The sequence below is a fragment of the Sus scrofa genome, chromosome 17 (assembly GCF_054392235.1).
Source record: "Sus scrofa isolate SSC_HxYL_T2T_F1_AM1 chromosome 17, Sscrofa_HxYL_maternal_Yorkshire_Landrace_v2.0, whole genome shotgun sequence".
In the NCBI taxonomy this organism is placed as follows: domain Eukaryota; kingdom Metazoa; phylum Chordata; class Mammalia; order Artiodactyla; family Suidae; genus Sus; species Sus scrofa.
In genome coordinates, this window is record NC_139399.1 from 15,853,825 (window position 1) to 15,880,155 (window position 26,331).

General features: G+C 41.3%; 1 protein-coding gene across 1 annotated transcript in view; it reads right to left on the minus strand.

Moving 5' to 3' along the window:
• Positions 1 to 26,331, minus strand: part of LOC100628139 (uncharacterized) — a 217,790-nt gene that overhangs the window by 82,010 nt on the left and 109,449 nt on the right. Inside the window, exons 65-82 of the mRNA XM_085003024.1 lie at positions 25,574 to 25,644; positions 25,137 to 25,230; positions 22,504 to 22,574; positions 22,067 to 22,160; positions 19,457 to 19,527; positions 19,020 to 19,113; positions 16,400 to 16,470; positions 15,963 to 16,056; positions 13,328 to 13,398; positions 12,891 to 12,984; positions 10,271 to 10,341; positions 9,834 to 9,927; positions 7,203 to 7,273; positions 6,766 to 6,859; positions 4,146 to 4,216; positions 3,709 to 3,802; positions 1,090 to 1,160; positions 653 to 746 (exon numbers count right to left, since the gene is read on the minus strand). Coding sequence (XP_084859150.1) covers positions 653 to 746; positions 1,090 to 1,160; positions 3,709 to 3,802; positions 4,146 to 4,216; positions 6,766 to 6,859; positions 7,203 to 7,273; positions 9,834 to 9,927; positions 10,271 to 10,341; positions 12,891 to 12,984; positions 13,328 to 13,398; positions 15,963 to 16,056; positions 16,400 to 16,470; positions 19,020 to 19,113; positions 19,457 to 19,527; positions 22,067 to 22,160; positions 22,504 to 22,574; positions 25,137 to 25,230; positions 25,574 to 25,644 — 1,485 coding nt within the window. The remainder of the gene's footprint in view (positions 1 to 652; positions 747 to 1,089; positions 1,161 to 3,708; positions 3,803 to 4,145; positions 4,217 to 6,765; positions 6,860 to 7,202; positions 7,274 to 9,833; positions 9,928 to 10,270; positions 10,342 to 12,890; positions 12,985 to 13,327; positions 13,399 to 15,962; positions 16,057 to 16,399; positions 16,471 to 19,019; positions 19,114 to 19,456; positions 19,528 to 22,066; positions 22,161 to 22,503; positions 22,575 to 25,136; positions 25,231 to 25,573; positions 25,645 to 26,331) is intronic.

A 26,331-nucleotide genomic window follows, 5' to 3' on the forward strand; every position in this document is an offset into this window, starting at 1 on the left:
TGGTGGGTACTGAGAAATATACTGTAGCCTTAGCCTTATTTATCACATAGTGCTGATCTATTCCCTTGGTATTTATGACACTCTTCCTCCAGAGAACTCAACTGAACTTACACAATGTGACCCGAAGAGGCCCTCCTCTAAGCCTACTTCGTTTCTAAATGACACTAACCCTGGATGTTCAGTCCCCAACTTTTCTATTCCTCGCTTTCTTTCTTTCCTTCTTGTCTCTCTCTTTATTTATTTATTTTTTTTAAAGCCACTCCTGTGGCATACGGAAGTTCCCAGGCTAGGGGTTGAATCAGAGCTGCTGCTGAGACCTATACCAGGGCCTTGGCAACACTGGACCCTTAACCCACTGAGCGAGGCCCCATCCTCATGGATACTGGTAGGGTTCATAAGCCGCTGAGCCACAATGGGAGCGCTTCCACAATCTTTCTACTTAAAATCTTCCTACGACAATCATTCATTTTATGAATTCAGTTAATGTCTTCTATAAAGAGGAATTCTGCTATTCGTAGCAAAGAGTGCCACTATCGATGCCGTAACTGCTTTTCATCAGTGAGACTCTTCCTATTTTCTAAAATAGTCTCATATAATATTGGTAACACAATTAAAATTCCTTTTCGGTTATGACAGAAAAAACCCGACTTACCGAACTTGGACCCGGCGGGTTTCTCTGAAGCTCTTCAATTGTGCCCGCTTGCATTTTGTTTGTATCCTTTAACTCGGCATTTTCCTTTTCAAGCCTAGAATGTGTATTTCAAAATAATTATTCTCACACATAGATTGTTAAGACCACCACACCAATTGCACACAAACATCCACAGGTTCCATTACAGAAATTCTGAAATTTTTGAAAGGTAGATGTTTTGGCCATTTTGTTGTTTTTCTAGCAGGGTTTTGCGGATAATGAGAGAAATTTAGAAATAATGGGGAAAAGCCATTTCACAACACCCCAAAACTGAAATTTTTACCCGGCTCCCCAATGATGTCTTATTTGTCATCTTTCCTGGTATAATTCTTACACTGTACTGCCTAGGTGCTTCGTACTTAATCCCTACTTATTCTCTGTGCTGCTTTAAATCTTACTTTTGCACTTGATGCTGCATCTTCTCAATACATTTCGCGGCCTCCATATATCGATCTTGTGCTTCTTGCAACTAAAATAAAGGAAACCACGGTTGTTACCTACTGATAATCTAGTACAGATATACCTGCTCTCTTGTCATGCTCATCTGCATATTGTTTATGGCTAGTTTTCGTGCCACTAGCATAGACAGGAGTTGTTATAACGGAGACCTTAGAGCCCACAAACTTGAAATATTTCCTATCTGGTCCTTTGCAAGTTATCAACCTCTCCTCTCGCATTAAACGTAATATTATTAATGCATTAAATTCCATTTCATCAAATAAATATACACATTTATACGTTGGCAGATGGGGGAAAGAGAGAATTTCCTTACAGGAAACATTCATGTGTAAGCACACACCCACCCACACACACACACAAACACACGCACACACACACACAAATACACACGTGTACACATACACACATGGGTACACACATGTGCACACACATGTACATGTGCAGACATATGTACGGAGACAACACACGTGTGCACACATATAGGAATATGTAAATATATATATACCCATGAACATATATATACACACACACACACGCACATATACGTGTACACATACACACACATACGTCTGTGTGTGTGTGTGTATTTTTTTGTTGTTTAGGGCCACACTTGTGGCATGTGGTGGTTCCCAGCCTAGGGGTCTCATTAGAGCTATAGCTGCTGCCTATGCCACAGCCACAGCAGTGCAGGATCCAAGCCAGGTCTGCGACCGATACCGCAGCTCACGGCAACAACGCCGCATCCTTAACCCACCGAGTGAGGCCAGGGATTGAATCTGCAACCTCATGGTTCCTGGTTGGGTTCGCTTCCAATGTGCCACAATGGGAACTCCGCATGTACATTATTGTCTTCTAAGCGACACTCAACTACAACATTAAATATCCACACCGGCGAGTCACTGTGGCACTTCTAGTGATGATGACAGCTAACACTTTTCCTAAGGTGAATTTGAAATAACTTCCATATTTTCAAACAGGAAGTTCCCTGTTCTCACTTAACTCCACTCTCTCTGTTACCTCTCTCGTCCGTCCAGACTCTCTCTCAATCTATACAATATATTTCAGCATTTAGATACACTAGATCAGTAATGTATCGATACTACTAGGATACTACTAGGGATAGAATCAAAAGCCTCTGCTTTATAGGTTTTCTTTATATATTCAAAGATTATATATATATGTCAATATATATGATATGTGAAAATGTATTATGGACGAGCAAACTTTGTAAAAAAATCAAAATATATTACATACAAGACAAAGGTTGGTGTTCATAGTATGTTCCTAATAATGCTGAGTTGTATTTCTCTACAACTATGTGCTTACAAATACTCCTGTGCGAATGCCTCTTGTGGCTCAGTGGGTTCAGAACCGGGCATGGTATCCATGCGGATGCGGGTTGTTCTACCCCTGGCCCTGCTCGGTGGGTTAAGGAGCCCACGTGACCACAAGCCGTGCTCTAGATCACAGATGCAGGTCAGATCTGGCATTGCGGTGGCTCTGGCGTAAGCCTGCAGATGCAGCTCCGATTCGACCCCTAGCCTGGTAATGTCCCTATGCTGGAGGCACGGCCCTAAAAGGAAAAAAATAATAATAAAAGATTGGGGGGGTTTCTGTTTTGTTGTTTTTTTAAGTCCTACTGTGGTACGGACTTTGACCTTATAAAAGAATTCACTCAGGTATTCAAACATGATCATCTACCACTCCCTGAATGCCGCAAATTATTACTAGAGCGCGAGAGAGATCGAGAGAGAAGTGTTCTTAACACAGCTGCTTTCCACCTGGAGAAAGAACTGGTAACCAGAAGTCTAAGGAGAGTGTAAGGCTTCAAAGATATACTTAATGGAACATGAGATGGCGCTAAAAAGAAGATTAAGAGTTTTCATCTCAAATTCTAAGCTCCCAATTGGTGGGTACTGAGAAATATACTGTAGCCTTAGCCTTATTTATCACATAGTGCTGATCTATTCCCTTGGTATTTATGACACTCTTCCTCCAGAGAACTCAACTGAACTTACACAATGTGACCCGAAGAGGCCCTCCTCTAAGCCTACTTCGTTTCTAAATGACACTAACCCTGGATGTTCAGTCCCCAACTTTTCTATTCCTCGCTTTCTTTCTTTCCTTCTTGTCTCTCTCTTTATTATTATTTTTTTTTAAAGCCACTCCTGTGGCATACGGAAGTTCCCAGGCTAGGGGTTGAATCAGAGCTGCTGCTGAGACCTATACCAGAGCCTTGGCAACACTGGACCCTTAACCCACTGAGCGAGGCCCCATCCTCATGGATACTGGTAGGGTTCATAAGCCGCTGAGCCACAATGGGAGCGCTTCCACAATCTTTCTACTTAAAATCTTCCTACGACAATCATTCATTTTATGAATTCAGTTAATGTCTTCTATAAAGAGGAATTCTGCTATTCGTAGCAAAGAGTGCCACTATCGATGCCGTAACTGCTTTTCATCAGTGAGACTCTTCCTATTTTCTAAAATAGTCTCATATAATATTGGTAACACAATTAAAATTCCTTTTCGGTTATGACAGAAAAAACCCGACTTACCGAACTTGGACCCGGCGGGTTTCTCTGAAGCTCTTCAATTGTGCCCGCTTGCATTTTGTTTGTATCCTTTAACTCGGCATTTTCCTTTTCAAGCCTAGAATGTGTATTTCAAAATAATTATTCTCACACATAGATTGTTAAGACCACCACACCAATTGCACACAAACATCCACAGGTTCCATTACAGAAATTCTGAAATTTTTGAAAGGTAGATGTTTTGGCCATTTTGTTGTTTTTCTAGCAGGGTTTTGCGGATAATGAGAGAAATTTAGAAATAATGGGGAAAAGCCATTTCACAACACCCCAAAACTGAAATTTTTACCCGGCTCCCCAATGATGTCTTATTTGTCATCTTTCCTGGTATAATTCTTACACTGTACTGCCTAGGTGCTTCGTACTTAATCCCTACTTATTCTCTGTGCTGCTTTAAATCTTACTTTTGCACTTGATGCTGCATCTTCTCAATACATTTCGCGGCCTCCATATATCGATCTTGTGCTTCTTGCAACTAAAATAAAGGAAACCACGGTTGTTACCTACTGATAATCTAGTACAGATATACCTGCTCTCTTGTCGTGCTCATCTGCATATTGTTTATGGCTAGTTTTCGTGCCACTAGCATAGACAGGAGTTGTTATAACGGAGACCTTAGAGCCCACAAACTTGAAATATTTCCTATCTGGTCCTTTGCAAGTTATCAACCTCTCCTCTCGCATTAAACGTAATATTATTAATGCATTAAATTCCATTTCATCAAATAAATATACACATTTATACGTTGGCAGATGGGGGAAAGAGAGAATTTCCTTACAGGAAACATTCATGTGTAAGCACACACCCACCCACACACACACACAAACACACGCACACACACACACAAATACACACGTGTACACATACACACATGGGTACACACATGTGCACACACATGTACATGTGCAGACATATGTACGGAGACAACACACGTGTGCACACATATAGGAATATGTAAATATATATATACCCATGAACATATATATACACACACACACACGCACATATACGTGTACACATACACACACATACGTCTGTGTGTGTGTGTGTATTTTTTTGTTGTTTAGGGCCACACTTGTGGCATGTGGTGGTTCCCAGCCTAGGGGTCTCATTAGAGCTATAGCTGCTGCCTATGCCACAGCCACAGCAGTGCAGGATCCAAGCCAGGTCTGCGACCGATACCGCAGCTCACGGCAACAACGCCGCATCCTTAACCCACCGAGTGAGGCCAGGGATTGAATCTGCAACCTCATGGTTCCTGGTTGGGTTCGCTTCCAATGTGCCACAATGGGAACTCCGCATGTACATTATTGTCTTCTAAGCGACACTCAACTACAACATTAAATATCCACACCGGCGAGTCACTGTGGCACTTCTAGTGATGATGACAGCTAACACTTTTCCTAAGGTGAATTTGAAATAACTTCCATATTTTCAAACAGGAAGTTCCCTGTTCTCACTTAACTCCACTCTCTCTGTTACCTCTCTCGTCCGTCCAGACTCTCTCTCAATCTATACAATATATTTCAGCATTTAGATACACTAGATCAGTAATGTATCGATACTACTAGGATACTACTAGGGATAGAATCAAAAGCCTCTGCTTTATAGGTTTTCTTTATATATTCAAAGATTATATATATATGTCAATATATATGATATGTGAAAATGTATTATGGACGAGCAAACTTTGTAAAAAAATCAAAATATATTACATACAAGACAAAGGTTGGTGTTCATAGTATGTTCCTAATAATGCTGAGTTGTATTTCTCTACAACTATGTGCTTACAAATACTCCTGTGCGAATGCCTCTTGTGGCTCAGTGGGTTCAGAACCGGGCATGGTATCCATGCGGATGCGGGTTGTTCTACCCCTGGCCCTGCTCGGTGGGTTAAGGAGCCCACGTGACCACAAGCCGTGCTCTAGATCACAGATGCAGGTCAGATCTGGCATTGCGGTGGCTCTGGCGTAAGCCTGCAGATGCAGCTCCGATTCGACCCCTAGCCTGGTAATGTCCCTATGCTGGAGGCACGGCCCTAAAAGGAAAAAAATAATAATAAAAGATTGGGGGGGTTTCTGTTTTGTTGTTTTTTTAAGTCCTACTGTGGTACGGACTTTGACCTTATAAAAGAATTCACTCAGGTATTCAAACATGATCATCTACCACTCCCTGAATGCCGCAAATTATTACTAGAGCGCGAGAGAGATCGAGAGAGAAGTGTTCTTAACACAGCTGCTTTCCACCTGGAGAAAGAACTGGTAACCAGAAGTCTAAGGAGAGTGTAAGGCTTCAAAGATATACTTAATGGAACATGAGATGGCGCTAAAAAGAAGATTAAGAGTTTTCATCTCAAATTCTAAGCTCCCAATTGGTGGGTACTGAGAAATATACTGTAGCCTTAGCCTTATTTATCACATAGTGCTGATCTATTCCCTTGGTATTTATGACACTCTTCCTCCAGAGAACTCAACTGAACTTACACAATGTGACCCGAAGAGGCCCTCCTCTAAGCCTACTTCGTTTCTAAATGACACTAACCCTGGATGTTCAGTCCCCAACTTTTCTATTCCTCGCTTTCTTTCTTTCCTTCTTGTCTCTCTCTTTATTTATTTATTTTTTTTAAAGCCACTCCTGTGGCATACGGAAGTTCCCAGGCTAGGGGTTGAATCAGAGCTGCTGCTGAGACCTATACCAGGGCCTTGGCAACACTGGACCCTTAACCCACTGAGCGAGGCCCCATCCTCATGGATACTGGTAGGGTTCATAAGCCGCTGAGCCACAATGGGAGCGCTTCCACAATCTTTCTACTTAAAATCTTCCTACGACAATCATTCATTTTATGAATTCAGTTAATGTCTTCTATAAAGAGGAATTCTGCTATTCGTAGCAAAGAGTGCCACTATCGATGCCGTAACTGCTTTTCATCAGTGAGACTCTTCCTATTTTCTAAAATAGTCTCATATAATATTGGTAACACAATTAAAATTCCTTTTCGGTTATGACAGAAAAAACCCGACTTACCGAACTTGGACCCGGCGGGTTTCTCTGAAGCTCTTCAATTGTGCCCGCTTGCATTTTGTTTGTATCTTTTAACTCGGCATTTTCCTTTTCAAGCCTAGAATGTGTATTTCAAAATAATTATCCTCACACATAGATTGTTAAGACCACCACACCAATTGCACACAAACATCCACAGGTTCCATTACAGAAATTCTGAAATTTTTGAAAGGTAGATGTTTTGGCCATTTTGTTGTTTTTCTAGCAGGGTTTTGCGGATAATGAGAGAAATTTAGAAATAATGGGGAAAAGCCATTTCACAACACCCCAAAACTGAAATTTTTACCCGGCTCCCCAATGATGTCTTATTTGTCATCTTTCCTGGTATAATTCTTACACTGTACTGCCTAGGTGCTTCGTACTTAATCCCTACTTATTCTCTGTGCTGCTTTAAATCTTACTTTTGCACTTGATGCTGCATCTTCTCAATACATTTCGCGGCCTCCATATATCGATCTTGTGCTTCTTGCAACTAAAATAAAGGAAACCACGGTTGTTACCTACTGATAATCTAGTACAGATATACCTGCTCTCTTGTCGTGCTCATCTGCATATTGTTTATGGCTAGTTTTCGTGCCACTAGCATAGACAGGAGATGTTATAACGGAGACCTTAGAGCCCACAAACTTGAAATATTTCCTATCTGGTCCTTTGCAAGTTATCAACCTCTCCTCTCGCATTAAACGTAATATTATTAATGCATTAAATTCCATTTCATCAAATAAATATACACATTTATACGTTGGCAGATGGGGGAAAGAGAGAATTTCCTTACAGGAAACATTCATGTGTAAGCACACACCCACCCACACACACACACAGACACATAAATACACACGTGTACACATACACACATGGGTACACACATACATGTGCACACACATGTACATGTGCAGACATATGTACGGAGACAACACACGTGTGCACACATATAGGAATATGTAAATATATATATACTCATGAACATATATATACACACACACACACGCACATATACGTGTACACATACACACACATACGTCTGTGTGTGTGTGTGTATTTTTTTGTTGTTTAGGGCCACACTTGTGGCATGTGGTGGTTCCCAGCCTAGGGGTCTCATTAGAGCTATAGCTGCTGCCTATGCCACAGCCACAGCAGTGCAGGATCCAAGCCAGGTCTGCGACCGATACCGCAGCTCACGGCAACAACGCCGCATCCTTAACCCACCGAGTGAGGCCAGGGATTGAATCTGCAACCTCATGGTTCCTGGTTGGGTTCGCTTCCAATGTGCCACAATGGGAACTCCGCATGTACATTATTGTCTTCTAAGCGACACTCAACTACAACATTAAATATCCACACCGGCGAGTCACTGTGGCACTTCTAGTGATGATGACAGCTAACACTTTTCCTAAGGTGAATTTGAAATAACTTCCATATTTTCAAACAGGAAGTTCCCTGTTCTCACTTAACTCCACTCTCTCTGTTACGTCTCTCGTCCGTCCGGACTCTCTCTCAATCTATACAATATATTTCAGCATTTAGATACACTAGATCAGTAATGTATCGATACTACTAGGATACTACTAGGGATAGAATCAAAAGCCTCTGCTTTATAGGTTTTCTTTATATATTCAAAGATTATATATATATATATATATATATATATATATATATATATATATGAGATATGTGAAAATGTATTATGGACGAGCAAACTTTGTAAAAAAATCAAAATATATTACATACAAGACAAAGGTTGGTGTTCATAGTATGTTCCTAATAATGCTGAGTTGTATTTCTCTACAACTATGTGCTTACAAATACTCCTGTGCGAATGCCTCTTGTGGCTCAGTGGGTTCAGAACCGGGCATGGTATCCATGCGGATGCGGGTTGTTCTACCCCTGGCCCTGCTCGGTGGGTTAAGGAGCCCACGTGACCACAAGCCGTGCTCTAGATCACAGATGCAGGTCAGATCTGGCATTGCGGTGGCTCTGGCGTAAGCCTGCAGATGCAGCTCCGATTCGACCCCTAGCCTGGTAATGTCCCTATGCTGGAGGCACGGCCCTAAAAGGAAAAAAATAATAATAAAAGATTGGGGGGGTTTCTGTTTTGTTGTTTTTTTAAGTCCTACTGTGGTACGGACTTTGACCTTATAAAAGAATTCACTCAGGTATTCAAACATGATCATCTACCACTCCCTGAATGCCGCAAATTATTACTAGAGCGCGAGAGAGATCGAGAGAGAAGTGTTCTTAACACAGCTGCTTTCCACCTGGAGAAAGAACTGGTAACCAGAAGTCTAAGGAGAGTGTAAGGCTTCAAAGATATACTTAATGGAACATGAGATGGCGCTAAAAAGAAGATTAAGAGTTTTCATCTCAAATTCTAAGCTCCCAATTGGTGGGTACTGAGAAATATACTGTAGCCTTAGCCTTATTTATCACATAGTGCTGATCTATTCCCTTGGTATTTATGACACTCTTCCTCCAGAGAACTCAACTGAACTTACACAATGTGACCCGAAGAGGCCCTCCTCTACGCCTACTTCGTTTCTAAATGACACTAACCCTGGATGTTCAGTCCCCAACTTTTCTATTCCTCGCTTTCTTTCTTTCCTTCTTGTCTCTCTCTTTATTATTATTTTTTTTTAAAGCCACTCCTGTGGCATACGGAAGTTCCCAGGCTAGGGGTTGAATCAGAGCTGCTGCTGAGACCTATACCAGAGCCTTGGCAACACTGGACCCTTAACCCACTGAGCGAGGCCCCATCCTCATGGATACTGGTAGGGTTCATAAGCCGCTGAGCCACAATGGGAGCGCTTCCACAATCTTTCTACTTAAAATCTTCCTACGACAATCATTCATTTTATGAATTCAGTTAATGTCTTCTATAAAGAGGAATTCTGCTATTCGTAGCAAAGAGTGCCACTATCGATGCCGTAACTGCTTTTCATCAGTGAGACTCTTCCTATTTTCTAAAATAGTCTCATATAATATTGGTAACACAATTAAAATTCCTTTTCGGTTATGACAGAAAAAACCCGACTTACCGAACTTGGACCCGGCGGGTTTCTCTGAAGCTCTTCAATTGTGCCCGCTTGCATTTTGTTTGTATCCTTTAACTCGGCATTTTCCTTTTCAAGCCTAGAATGTGTATTTCAAAATAATTATCCTCACACATAGATTGTTAAGACCACCACACCAATTGCACACAAACATCCACAGGTTCCATTACAGAAATTCTGAAATTTTTGAAAGGTAGATGTTTTGGCCATTTTGTTGTTTTTCTAGCAGGGTTTTGCGGATAATGAGAGAAATTTAGAAATAATGGGGAAAAGCCATTTCACAACACCCCAAAACTGAAATTTTTACCCGGCTCCCCAATGATGTCTTATTTGTCATCTTTCCTGGTATAATTCTTACACTGTACTGCCTAGGTGCTTCGTACTTAATCCCTACTTATTCTCTGTGCTGCTTTAAATCTTACTTTTGCACTTGATGCTGCATCTTCTCAATACATTTCGCGGCCTCCATATATCGATCTTGTGCTTCTTGCAACTAAAATAAAGGAAACCACGGTTGTTACCTACTGATAATCTAGTACAGATATACCTGCTCTCTTGTCGTGCTCATCTGCATATTGTTTATGGCTAGTTTTCGTGCCACTAGCATAGACAGGAGTTGTTATAACGGAGACCTTAGAGCCCACAAACTTGAAATATTTCCTATCTGGTCCTTTGCAAGTTATCAACCTCTCCTCTCGCATTAAACGTAATATTATTAATGCATTAAATTCCATTTCATCAAATAAATATACACATTTATACGTTGGCAGATGGGGGAAAGAGAGAATTTCCTTACAGGAAACATTCATGTGTAAGCACACACCCACCCACACACACACACAAACACACGCACACACACACACAAATACACACGTGTACACATACACACATGGGTACACACATGTGCACACACATGTACATGTGCAGACATATGTACGGAGACAACACACGTGTGCACACATATAGGAATATGTAAATATATATATACCCATGAACATATATATACACACACACACACGCACATATACGTGTACACATACACACACATACGTCTGTGTGTGTGTGTGTATTTTTTTGTTGTTTAGGGCCACACTTGTGGCATGTGGTGGTTCCCAGCCTAGGGGTCTCATTAGAGCTATAGCTGCTGCCTATGCCACAGCCACAGCAGTGCAGGATCCAAGCCAGGTCTGCGACCGATACCGCAGCTCACGGCAACAACGCCGCATCCTTAACCCACCGAGTGAGGCCAGGGATTGAATCTGCAACCTCATGGTTCCTGGTTGGGTTCGCTTCCAATGTGCCACAATGGGAACTCCGCATGTACATTATTGTCTTCTAAGCGACACTCAACTACAACATTAAATATCCACACCGGCGAGTCACTGTGGCACTTCTAGTGATGATGACAGCTAACACTTTTCCTAAGGTGAATTTGAAATAACTTCCATATTTTCAAACAGGAAGTTCCCTGTTCTCACTTAACTCCACTCTCTCTGTTACCTCTCTCGTCCGTCCAGACTCTCTCTCAATCTATACAATATATTTCAGCATTTAGATACACTAGATCAGTAATGTATCGATACTACTAGGATACTACTAGGGATAGAATCAAAAGCCTCTGCTTTATAGGTTTTCTTTATATATTCAAAGATTATATATATATGTCAATATATATGATATGTGAAAATGTATTATGGACGAGCAAACTTTGTAAAAAAATCAAAATATATTACATACAAGACAAAGGTTGGTGTTCATAGTATGTTCCTAATAATGCTGAGTTGTATTTCTCTACAACTATGTGCTTACAAATACTCCTGTGCGAATGCCTCTTGTGGCTCAGTGGGTTCAGAACCGGGCATGGTATCCATGCGGATGCGGGTTGTTCTACCCCTGGCCCTGCTCGGTGGGTTAAGGAGCCCACGTGACCACAAGCCGTGCTCTAGATCACAGATGCAGGTCAGATCTGGCATTGCGGTGGCTCTGGCGTAAGCCTGCAGATGCAGCTCCGATTCGACCCCTAGCCTGGTAATGTCCCTATGCTGGAGGCACGGCCCTAAAAGGAAAAAAATAATAATAAAAGATTGGGGGGGTTTCTGTTTTGTTGTTTTTTTAAGTCCTACTGTGGTACGGACTTTGACCTTATAAAAGAATTCACTCAGGTATTCAAACATGATCATCTACCACTCCCTGAATGCCGCAAATTATTACTAGAGCGCGAGAGAGATCGAGAGAGAAGTGTTCTTAACACAGCTGCTTTCCACCTGGAGAAAGAACTGGTAACCAGAAGTCTAAGGAGAGTGTAAGGCTTCAAAGATATACTTAATGGAACATGAGATGGCGCTAAAAAGAAGATTAAGAGTTTTCATCTCAAATTCTAAGCTCCCAATTGGTGGGTACTGAGAAATATACTGTAGCCTTAGCCTTATTTATCACATAGTGCTGATCTATTCCCTTGGTATTTATGACACTCTTCCTCCAGAGAACTCAACTGAACTTACACAATGTGACCCGAAGAGGCCCTCCTCTAAGCCTACTTCGTTTCTAAATGACACTAACCCTGGATGTTCAGTCCCCAACTTTTCTATTCCTCGCTTTCTTTCTTTCCTTCTTGTCTCTCTCTTTATTTATTTATTTTTTTTAAAGCCACTCCTGTGGCATACGGAAGTTCCCAGGCTAGGGGTTGAATCAGAGCTGCTGCTGAGACCTATACCAGGGCCTTGGCAACACTGGACCCTTAACCCACTGAGCGAGGCCCCATCCTCATGGATACTGGTAGGGTTCATAAGCCGCTGAGCCACAATGGGAGCGCTTCCACAATCTTTCTACTTAAAATCTTCCTACGACAATCATTCATTTTATGAATTCAGTTAATGTCTTCTATAAAGAGGAATTCTGCTATTCGTAGCAAAGAGTGCCACTATCGATGCCGTAACTGCTTTTCATCAGTGAGACTCTTCCTATTTTCTAAAATAGTCTCATATAATATTGGTAACACAATTAAAATTCCTTTTCGGTTATGACAGAAAAAACCCGACTTACCGAACTTGGACCCGGCGGGTTTCTCTGAAGCTCTTCAATTGTGCCCGCTTGCATTTTGTTTGTATCTTTTAACTCGGCATTTTCCTTTTCAAGCCTAGAATGTGTATTTCAAAATAATTATCCTCACACATAGATTGTTAAGACCACCACACCAATTGCACACAAACATCCACAGGTTCCATTACAGAAATTCTGAAATTTTTGAAAGGTAGATGTTTTGGCCATTTTGTTGTTTTTCTAGCAGGGTTTTGCGGATAATGAGAGAAATTTAGAAATAATGGGGAAAAGCCATTTCACAACACCCCAAAACTGAAATTTTTACCCGGCTCCCCAATGATGTCTTATTTGTCATCTTTCCTGGTATAATTCTTACACTGTACTGCCTAGGTGCTTCGTACTTAATCCCTACTTATTCTCTGTGCTGCTTTAAATCTTACTTTTGCACTTGATGCTGCATCTTCTCAATACATTTCGCGGCCTCCATATATCGATCTTGTGCTTCTTGCAACTAAAATAAAGGAAACCACGGTTGTTACCTACTGATAATCTAGTACAGATATACCTGCTCTCTTGTCGTGCTCATCTGCATATTGTTTATGGCTAGTTTTCGTGCCACTAGCATAGACAGGAGATGTTATAACGGAGACCTTAGAGCCCACAAACTTGAAATATTTCCTATCTGGTCCTTTGCAAGTTATCAACCTCTCCTCTCGCATTAAACGTAATATTATTAATGCATTAAATTCCATTTCATCAAATAAATATACACATTTATACGTTGGCAGATGGGGGAAAGAGAGAATTTCCTTACAGGAAACATTCATGTGTAAGCACACACCCACCCACACACACACACAGACACATAAATACACACGTGTACACATACACACATGGGTACACACATACATGTGCACACACATGTACATGTGCAGACATATGTACGGAGACAACACACGTGTGCACACATATAGGAATATGTAAATATATATATACTCATGAACATATATATACACACACACACACGCACATATACGTGTACACATACACACACATACGTCTGTGTGTGTGTGTGTATTTTTTTGTTGTTTAGGGCCACACTTGTGGCATGTGGTGGTTCCCAGCCTAGGGGTCTCATTAGAGCTATAGCTGCTGCCTATGCCACAGCCACAGCAGTGCAGGATCCAAGCCAGGTCTGCGACCGATACCGCAGCTCACGGCAACAACGCCGCATCCTTAACCCACCGAGTGAGGCCAGGGATTGAATCTGCAACCTCATGGTTCCTGGTTGGGTTCGCTTCCAATGTGCCACAATGGGAACTCCGCATGTACATTATTGTCTTCTAAGCGACACTCAACTACAACATTAAATATCCACACCGGCGAGTCACTGTGGCACTTCTAGTGATGATGACAGCTAACACTTTTCCTAAGGTGAATTTGAAATAACTTCCATATTTTCAAACAGGAAGTTCCCTGTTCTCACTTAACTCCACTCTCTCTGTTACGTCTCTCGTCCGTCCGGACTCTCTCTCAATCTATACAATATATTTCAGCATTTAGATACACTAGATCAGTAATGTATCGATACTACTAGGATACTACTAGGGATAGAATCAAAAGCCTCTGCTTTATAGGTTTTCTTTATATATTCAAAGATTATATATATATATATATATATATATATATATATATATATATATATATGAGATATGTGAAAATGTATTATGGACGAGCAAACTTTGTAAAAAAATCAAAATATATTACATACAAGACAAAGGTTGGTGTTCATAGTATGTTCCTAATAATGCTGAGTTGTATTTCTCTACAACTATGTGCTTACAAATACTCCTGTGCGAATGCCTCTTGTGGCTCAGTGGGTTCAGAACCGGGCATGGTATCCATGCGGATGCGGGTTGTTCTACCCCTGGCCCTGCTCGGTGGGTTAAGGAGCCCACGTGACCACAAGCCGTGCTCTAGATCACAGATGCAGGTCAGATCTGGCATTGCGGTGGCTCTGGCGTAAGCCTGCAGATGCAGCTCCGATTCGACCCCTAGCCTGGTAATGTCCCTATGCTGGAGGCACGGCCCTAAAAGGAAAAAAATAATAATAAAAGATTGGGGGGGTTTCTGTTTTGTTGTTTTTTTAAGTCCTACTGTGGTACGGACTTTGACCTTATAAAAGAATTCACTCAGGTATTCAAACATGATCATCTACCACTCCCTGAATGCCGCAAATTATTACTAGAGCGCGAGAGAGATCGAGAGAGAAGTGTTCTTAACACAGCTGCTTTCCACCTGGAGAAAGAACTGGTAACCAGAAGTCTAAGGAGAGTGTAAGGCTTCAAAGATATACTTAATGGAACATGAGATGGCGCTAAAAAGAAGATTAAGAGTTTTCATCTCAAATTCTAAGCTCCCAATTGGTGGGTACTGAGAAATATACTGTAGCCTTAGCCTTATTTATCACATAGTGCTGATCTATTCCCTTGGTATTTATGACACTCTTCCTCCAGAGAACTCAACTGAACTTACACAATGTGACCCGAAGAGGCCCTCCTCTACGCCTACTTCGTTTCTAAATGACACTAACCCTGGATGTTCAGTCCCCAACTTTTCTATTCCTCGCTTTCTTTCTTTCCTTCTTGTCTCTCTCTTTATTATTATTTTTTTTTAAAGCCACTCCTGTGGCATACGGAAGTTCCCAGGCTAGGGGTTGAATCAGAGCTGCTGCTGAGACCTATACCAGAGCCTTGGCAACACTGGACCCTTAACCCACTGAGCGAGGCCCCATCCTCATGGATACTGGTAGGGTTCATAAGCCGCTGAGCCACAATGGGAGCGCTTCCACAATCTTTCTACTTAAAATCTTCCTACGACAATCATTCATTTTATGAATTCAGTTAATGTCTTCTATAAAGAGGAATTCTGCTATTCGTAGCAAAGAGTGCCACTATCGATGCCGTAACTGCTTTTCATCAGTGAGACTCTTCCTATTTTCTAAAATAGTCTCATATAATATTGGTAACACAATTAAAATTCCTTTTCGGTTATGACAGAAAAAACCCGACTTACCGAACTTGGACCCGGCGGGTTTCTCTGAAGCTCTTCAATTGTGCCCGCTTGCATTTTGTTTGTATCCTTTAACTCGGCATTTTCCTTTTCAAGCCTAGAATGTGTATTTCAAAATAATTATCCTCACACATAGATTGTTAAGACCACCACACCAATTGCACACAAACATCCACAGGTTCCATTACAGAAATTCTGAAATTTTTGAAAGGTAGATGTTTTGGCCATTTTGTTGTTTTTCTAGCAGGGTTTTGCGGATAATGAGAGAAATTTAGAAATAATGGGGAAAAGCCATTTCACAACACCCCAAAACTGAAATTTTTACCCGGCTCCCCAATGATGTCTTATTTGTCATCTTTCCTGGTATAATTCTTACACTGTACTGCCTAGGTGCTTCGTACTTAATCCCTACTTATTCTCTGTGCTGCTTTAAATCTTACTTTTGCACTTGATGCTGCATCTTCTCAATACATTTCGCGGCCTCCATATATCGATCTTGTGCTTCTTGCAACTAAAATAAAGGAAACCACGGTTGTTACCTACTGATAATCTAGTACAGATATACCTGCTCTCTTGTCGTGCTCATCTGCATATTGTTTATGGCTAGTTTTCGTGCCACTAGCATAGACAGGAGATGTTATAACGGAGACCTTAGAGCCCACAAACTTGAAATATTTCCTGTCTGGTCCTTTGCAAGTTATCAACCTCTCCTCTCGCATTAAACGTAATATTATTAATGCATTAAATTCCATTTCATCAAATAAATATACACATTTATACGTTGGCAGATGGGGGAAAGAGAGAATTTCCTTACAGGAAACATTCATGTGTAAACACACGAACACACACACACACAAACACACGCGCACACACACATAAATACACACGTGTACACATACACACATGGGTACACACATACATGTGCACACACATGTACATGTGCAGACATATGTACGGAGACAACACACGTGTGCACACATATAGGAATATGTAAATATATATATACCCATGAACATATATATACACACACACACACGCACATATACGTGTACACATACACACACATACGTCTGTGTGTGTGTGTGTATTTTTTTGTTGTTTAGGGCCACACTTGTGGCATGTGGTGGTTCCCAGCCTAGGGGTCTCATTAGAGCTATAGCTGCTGCCTATGCCACAGCCACAGCAGTGCAGGATCCAAGCCAGGTCTGCGACCGATACCGCAGCTCACGGCAACAACGCCGCATCCTTAACCCACCGAGTGAGGCCAGGGATTGAATCTGCAACCTCATGGTTCCTGGTTGGGTTCGCTTCCAATGTGCCACAATGGGAACTCCGCATGTACATTATTGTCTTCTAAGCGACACTCAACTACAACATTAAATATCCACACCGGCGAGTCACTGTGGCACTTCTAGTGATGATGACAGCTAACACTTTTCCTAAGGTGAATTTGAAATAACTTCCATATTTTCAAACAGGAAGTTCCCTGTTCTCACTTAACTCCACTCTCTCTGTTACCTCTCTCGTCCGTCCAGACTCTCTCTCAATCTATACAATATATTTCAGCATTTAGATACACTAGATCAGTAATGTATCGATACTACTAGGATACTACTAGGGATAGAATCAAAAGCCTCTGCTTTATAGGTTTTCTTTATATATTCAAAGATTATATATATATGTCAATATATATGATATGTGAAAATGTATTATGGACGAGCAAACTTTGTAAAAAAATCAAAATATATTACATACAAGACAAAGGTTGGTGTTCATAGTATGTTCCTAATAATGCTGAGTTGTATTTCTCTACAACTATGTGCTTACAAATACTCCTGTGCGAATGCCTCTTGTGGCTCAGTGGGTTCAGAACCGGGCATGGTATCCATGCGGATGCGGGTTGTTCTACCCCTGGCCCTGCTCGGTGGGTTAAGGAGCCCACGTGACCACAAGCCGTGCTCTAGATCACAGATGCAGGTCAGATCTGGCATTGCGGTGGCTCTGGCGTAAGCCTGCAGATGCAGCTCCGATTCGACCCCTAGCCTGGTAATGTCCCTATGCTGGAGGCACGGCCCTAAAAGGAAAAAAATAATAATAAAAGATTGGGGGGGTTTCTGTTTTGTTGTTTTTTTAAGTCCTACTGTGGTACGGACTTTGACCTTATAAAAGAATTCACTCAGGTATTCAAACATGATCATCTACCACTCCCTGAATGCCGCAAATTATTACTAGAGCGCGAGAGAGATCGAGAGAGAAGTGTTCTTAACACAGCTGCTTTCCACCTGGAGAAAGAACTGGTAACCAGAAGTCTAAGGAGAGTGTAAGGCTTCAAAGATATACTTAATGGAACATGAGATGGCGCTAAAAAGAAGATTAAGAGTTTTCATCTCAAATTCTAAGCTCCCAATTGGTGGGTACTGAGAAATATACTGTAGCCTTAGCCTTATTTATCACATAGTGCTGATCTATTCCCTTGGTATTTATGACACTCTTCCTCCAGAGAACTCAACTGAACTTACACAATGTGACCCGAAGAGGCCCTCCTCTAAGCCTACTTCGTTTCTAAATGACACTAACCCTGGATGTTCAGTCCCCAACTTTTCTATTCCTCGCTTTCTTTCTTTCCTTCTTGTCTCTCTCTTTATTTATTTATTTTTTTTAAAGCCACTCCTGTGGCATACGGAAGTTCCCAGGCTAGGGGTTGAATCAGAGCTGCTGCTGAGACCTATACCAGAGCCTTGGCAACACTGGACCCTTAACCCACTGAGCGAGGCCCCATCCTCATGGATACTGGTAGGGTTCATAAGCCGCTGAGCCACAATGGGAGCGCTTCCACAATCTTTCTACTTAAAATCTTCCTACGACAATCATTCATTTTATGAATTCAGTTAATGTCTTCTATAAAGAGGAATTCTGCTATTCGTAGCAAAGAGTGCCACTATCGATGCCGTAACTGCTTTTCATCAGTGAGACTCTTCCTATTTTCTAAAATAGTCTCATATAATATTGGTAACACAATTAAAATTCCTTTTCGGTTATGACAGAACAAACCCGACTTACCGAACTTGGACCCGGCGGGTTTCTCTGAAGCTCTTCAATTGTGCCCGCTTGCATTTTGTTTGTATCCTTTAACTCGGCATTTTCCTTTTCAAGCCTAGAATGTGTATTTCAAAATAATTATCCTCACACATAGATTGTTAAGACCACCACACCAATTGCACACAAACATCCACAGGTTCCATTACAGAAATTCTGAAATTTTTGAAAGGTAGATGTTTTGGCCATTTTGTTGTTTTTCTAGCAGGGTTTTGCGGATAATGAGAGAAATTTAGAAATAATGGGGAAAAGCCATTTCACAACACCCCAAAACTGAAATTTTTACCCGGCTCCCCAATGATGTCTTATTTGTCATCTTTCCTGGTATAATTCTTACACTGTACTGCCTAGGTGCTTCGTACTTAATCCCTACTTATTCTCTGTGCTGCTTTAAATCTTACTTTTGCACTTGATGCTGCATCTTCTCAATACATTTCGCGGCCTCCATATATCGATCTTGTGCTTCTTGCAACTAAAATAAAGGAAACCACGGTTGTTACCTACTGATAATCTAGTACAGATATACCTGCTCTCTTGTCGTGCTCATCTGCATATTGTTTATGGCTAGTTTTCGTGCCACTAGCATAGACAGGAGATGTTATAACGGAGACCTTAGAGCCCACAAACTTGAAATATTTCCTATCTGGTCCTTTGCAAGTTATCAACCTCTCCTCTCGCATTAAACGTAATATTATTAATGCATTAAATTCCATTTCATCAAATAAATATACACATTTATACGTTGGCAGATGGGGGAAAGAGAGAATTTCCTTACAGGAAACATTCATGTGTAAGCACACACCCACCCACACACACACACAGACACATAAATACACACGTGTACACATACACACATGGGTACACACATACATGTGCACACACATGTACATGTGCAGACATATGTACGGAGACAACACACGTGTGCACACATATAGGAATATGTAAATATATATATACTCATGAACATATATATACACACACACACACGCACATATACGTGTACACATACACACACATACGTCTGTGTGTGTGTGTGTATTTTTTTGTTGTTTAGGGCCACACTTGTGGCATGTGGTGGTTCCCAGCCTAGGGGTCTCATTAGAGCTATAGCTGCTGCCTATGCCACAGCCACAGCAGTGCAGGATCCAAGCCAGGTCTGCGACCGATACCGCAGCTCACGGCAACAACGCCGCATCCTTAACCCACCGAGTGAGGCCAGGGATTGAATCTGCAACCTCATGGTTCCTGGTTGGGTTCGCTTCCAATGTGCCACAATGGGAACTCCGCATGTACATTATTGTCTTCTAAGCGACACTCAACTACAACATTAAATATCCACACCGGCGAGTCACTGTGGCACTTCTAGTGATGATGACAGCTAACACTTTTCCTAAGGTGAATTTGAAATAACTTCCATATTTTCAAACAGGAAGTTCCCTGTTCTCACTTAACTCCACTCTCTCTGTTACCTCTCTCGTCCGTCCAGACTCTCTCTCAATCTATACAATATATTTCAGCATTTAGATACACTAGATCAGTAATGTATCGATACTACTAGGATACTACTAGGGATAGAATCAAAAGCCTCTGCTTTATAGGTTTTCTTTATATATTCAAAGATTATATATATATGTCAATATATATGATATGTGAAAATGTATTATGGACGAGCAAACTTTGTAAAAAAATCAAAATATATTACATACAAGACAAAGGTTGGTGTTCATAGTATGTTCCTAATAATGCTGAGTTGTATTTCTCTACAACTATGTGCTTACAAATACTCCTGTGCGAATGCCTCTTGTGGCTCAGTGGGTTCAGAACCGGGCATGGTATCCATGCGGATGCGGGTTGTTCTACCCCTGGCCCTGCTCGGTGGGTTAAGGAGCCCACGTGACCACAAGCCGTGCTCTAGATCACAGATGCAGGTCAGATCTGGCATTGCGGTGGCTCTGGCGTAAGCCTGCAGATGCAGCTCCGATTCGACCCCTAGCCTGGTAATGTCCCTATGCTGGAGGCACGGCCCTAAAAGGAAAAAAATAATAATAAAAGATTGGGGGGGTTTCTGTTTTGTTGTTTTTTTAAGTCCTACTGTGGTACGGACTTTGACCTTATAAAAGAATTCACTCAGGTATTCAAACATGATCATCTACCACTCCCTGAATGCCGCAAATTATTACTAGAGCGCGAGAGAGATCGAGAGAGAAGTGTTCTTAACACAGCTGCTTTCCACCTGGAGAAAGAACTGGTAACCAGAAGTCTAAGGAGAGTGTAAGGCTTCAAAGATATACTTAATGGAACATGAGATGGCGCTAAAAAGAAGATTAAGAGTTTTCATCTCAAATTCTAAGCTCCCAATTGGTGGGTACTGAGAAATATACTGTAGCCTTAGCCTTATTTATCACATAGTGCTGATCTATTCCCTTGGTATTTATGACACTCTTCCTCCAGAGAACTCAACTGAACTTACACAATGTGACCCGAAGAGGCCCTCCTCTAAGCCTACTTCGTTTCTAAATGACACTAACCCTGGATGTTCAGTCCCCAACTTTTCTATTCCTCGCTTTCTTTCTTTCCTTCTTGTCTCTCTCTTTATTTATTTATTTTTTTTAAAGCCACTCCTGTGGCATACGGAAGTTCCCAGGCTAGGGGTTGAATCAGAGCTGCTGCTGAGACCTATACCAGGGCCTTGGCAACACTGGACCCTTAACCCACTGAGCGAGGCCCCATCCTCATGGATACTGGTAGGGTTCATAAGCCGCTGAGCCACAATGGGAGCGCTTCCACAATCTTTCTACTTAAAATCTTCCTACGACAATCATTCATTTTATGAATTCAGTTAATGTCTTCTATAAAGAGGAATTCTGCTATTCGTAGCAAAGAGTGCCACTATCGATGCCGTAACTGCTTTTCATCAGTGAGACTCTTCCTATTTTCTAAAATAGTCTCATATAATATTGGTAACACAATTAAAATTCCTTTTCGGTTATGACAGAAAAAACCCGACTTACCGAACTTGGACCCGGCGGGTTTCTCTGAAGCTCTTCAATTGTGCCCGCTTGCATTTTGTTTGTATCTTTTAACTCGGCATTTTCCTTTTCAAGCCTAGAATGTGTATTTCAAAATAATTATCCTCACACATAGATTGTTAAGACCACCACACCAATTGCACACAAACATCCACAGGTTCCATTACAGAAATTCTGAAATTTTTGAAAGGTAGATGTTTTGGCCATTTTGTTGTTTTTCTAGCAGGGTTTTGCGGATAATGAGAGAAATTTAGAAATAATGGGGAAAAGCCATTTCACAACACCCCAAAACTGAAATTTTTACCCGGCTCCCCAATGATGTCTTATTTGTCATCTTTCCTGGTATAATTCTTACACTGTACTGCCTAGGTGCTTCGTACTTAATCCCTACTTATTCTCTGTGCTGCTTTAAATCTTACTTTTGCACTTGATGCTGCATCTTCTCAATACATTTCGCGGCCTCCATATATCGATCTTGTGCTTCTTGCAACTAAAATAAAGGAAACCACGGTTGTTACCTACTGATAATCTAGTACAGATATACCTGCTCTCTTGTCGTGCTCATCTGCATATTGTTTATGGCTAGTTTTCGTGCCACTAGCATAGACAGGAGATGTTATAACGGAGACCTTAGAGCCCACAAACTTGAAATATTTCCTATCTGGTCCTTTGCAAGTTATCAACCTCTCCTCTCGCATTAAACGTAATATTATTAATGCATTAAATTCCATTTCATCAAATAAATATACACATTTATACGTTGGCAGATGGGGGAAAGAGAGAATTTCCTTACAGGAAACATTCATGTGTAAGCACACACCCACCCACACACACACACAGACACATAAATACACACGTGTACACATACACACATGGGTACACACATACATGTGCACACACATGTACATGTGCAGACATATGTACGGAGACAACACACGTGTGCACACATATAGGAATATGTAAATATATATATACTCATGAACATATATATACACACACACACACGCACATATACGTGTACACATACACACACATACGTCTGTGTGTGTGTGTGTATTTTTTTGTTGTTTAGGGCCACACTTGTGGCATGTGGTGGTTCCCAGCCTAGGGGTCTCATTAGAGCTATAGCTGCTGCCTATGCCACAGCCACAGCAGTGCAGGATCCAAGCCAGGTCTGCGACCGATACCGCAGCTCACGGCAACAACGCCGCATCCTTAACCCACCGAGTGAGGCCAGGGATTGAATCTGCAACCTCATGGTTCCTGGTTGGGTTCGCTTCCAATGTGCCACAATGGGAACTCCGCATGTACATTATTGTCTTCTAAGCGACACTCAACTACAACATTAAATATCCACACCGGCGAGTCACTGTGGCACTTCTAGTGATGATGACAGCTAACACTTTTCCTAAGGTGAATTTGAAATAACTTCCATATTTTCAAACAGGAAGTTCCCTGTTCTCACTTAACTCCACTCTCTCTGTTACGTCTCTCGTCCGTCCGGACTCTCTCTCAATCTATACAATATATTTCAGCATTTAGATACACTAGATCAGTAATGTATCGATACTACTAGGATACTACTAGGGATAGAATCAAAAGCCTCTGCTTTATAGGTTTTCTTTATATATTCAAAGATTATATATATATATATATATATATATATATATATATATATATATATGAGATATGTGAAAATGTATTATGGACGAGCAAACTTTGTAAAAAAATCAAAATATATTACATACAAGACAAAGGTTGGTGTTCATAGTATGTTCCTAATAATGCTGAGTTGTATTTCTCTACAACTATGTGCTTACAAATACTCCTGTGCGAATGCCTCTTGTGGCTCAGTGGGTTCAGAACCGGGCATGGTATCCATGCGGATGCGGGTTGTTCTACCCCTGGCCCTGCTCGGTGGGTTAAGGAGCCCACGTGACCACAAGCCGTGCTCTAGATCACAGATGCAGGTCAGATCTGGCATTGCGGTGGCTCTGGCGTAAGCCTGCAGATGCAGCTCCGATTCGACCCCTAGCCTGGTAATGTCCCTATGCTGGAGGCACGGCCCTAAAAGGAAAAAAATAATAATAAAAGATTGGGGGGGTTTCTGTTTTGTTGTTTTTTTAAGTCCTACTGTGGTACGGACTTTGACCTTATAAAAGAATTCACTCAGGTATTCAAACATGATCATCTACCACTCCCTGAATGCCGCAAATTATTACTAGAGCGCGAGAGAGATCGAGAGAGAAGTGTTCTTAACACAGCTGCTTTCCACCTGGAGAAAGAACTGGTAACCAGAAGTCTAAGGAGAGTGTAAGGCTTCAAAGATATACTTAATGGAACATGAGATGGCGCTAAAAAGAAGATTAAGAGTTTTCATCTCAAATTCTAAGCTCCCAATTGGTGGGTACTGAGAAATATACTGTAGCCTTAGCCTTATTTATCACATAGTGCTGATCTATTCCCTTGGTATTTATGACACTCTTCCTCCAGAGAACTCAACTGAACTTACACAATGTGACCCGAAGAGGCCCTCCTCTACGCCTACTTCGTTTCTAAATGACACTAACCCTGGATGTTCAGTCCCCAACTTTTCTATTCCTCGCTTTCTTTCTTTCCTTCTTGTCTCTCTCTTTATTATTATTTTTTTTTAAAGCCACTCCTGTGGCATACGGAAGTTCCCAGGCTAGGGGTTGAATCAGAGCTGCTGCTGAGACCTATACCAGAGCCTTGGCAACACTGGACCCTTAACCCACTGAGCGAGGCCCCATCCTCATGGATACTGGTAGGGTTCATAAGCCGCTGAGCCACAATGGGAGCGCTTCCACAATCTTTCTACTTAAAATCTTCCTACGACAATCATTCATTTTATGAATTCAGTTAATGTCTTCTATAAAGAGGAATTCTGCTATTCGTAGCAAAGAGTGCCACTATCGATGCCGTAACTGCTTTTCATCAGTGAGACTCTTCCTATTTTCTAAAATAGTCTCATATAATATTGGTAACACAATTAAAATTCCTTTTCGGTTATGACAGAAAAAACCCGACTTACCGAACTTGGACCCGGCGGGTTTCTCTGAAGCTCTTCAATTGTGCCCGCTTGCATTTTGTTTGTATCCTTTAACTCGGCATTTTCCTTTTCAAGCCTAGAATGTGTATTTCAAAATAATTATCCTCACACATAGATTGTTAAGACCACCACACCAATTGCACACAAACATCCACAGGTTCCATTACAGAAATTCTGAAATTTTTGAAAGGTAGATGTTTTGGCCATTTTGTTGTTTTTCTAGCAGGGTTTTGCGGATAATGAGAGAAATTTAGAAATAATGGGGAAAAGCCATTTCACAACACCCCAAAACTGAAATTTTTACCCGGCTCCCCAATGATGTCTTATTTGTCATCTTTCCTGGTATAATTCTTACACTGTACTGCCTAGGTGCTTCGTACTTAATCCCTACTTATTCTCTGTGCTGCTTTAAATCTTACTTTTGCACTTGATGCTGCATCTTCTCAATACATTTCGCGGCCTCCATATATCGATCTTGTGCTTCTTGCAACTAAAATAAAGGAAACCACGGTTGTTACCTACTGATAATCTAGTACAGATATACCTGCTCTCTTGTCGTGCTCATCTGCATATTGTTTATGGCTAGTTTTCGTGCCACTAGCATAGACAGGAGATGTTATAACGGAGACCTTAGAGCCCACAAACTTGAAATATTTCCTGTCTGGTCCTTTGCAAGTTATCAACCTCTCCTCTCGCATTAAACGTAATATTATTAATGCATTAAATTCCATTTCATCAAATAAATATACACATTTATACGTTGGCAGATGGGGGAAAGAGAGAATTTCCTTACAGGAAACATTCATGTGTAAACACACGAACACACACACACACAAACACACGCGCACACACACATAAATACACACGTGTACACATACACACATGGGTACACACATACATGTGCACACACATGTACATGTGCAGACATATGTACGGAGACAACACACGTGTGCACACATATAGGAATATGTAAATATATATATACCCATGAACATATATATACACACACACACACGCACATATACGTGTACACATACACACACATACGTCTGTGTGTGTGTGTGTATTTTTTTGTTGTTTAGGGCCACACTTGTGGCATGTGGTGGTTCCCAGCCTAGGGGTCTCATTAGAGCTATAGCTGCTGCCTATGCCACAGCCACAGCAGTGCAGGATCCAA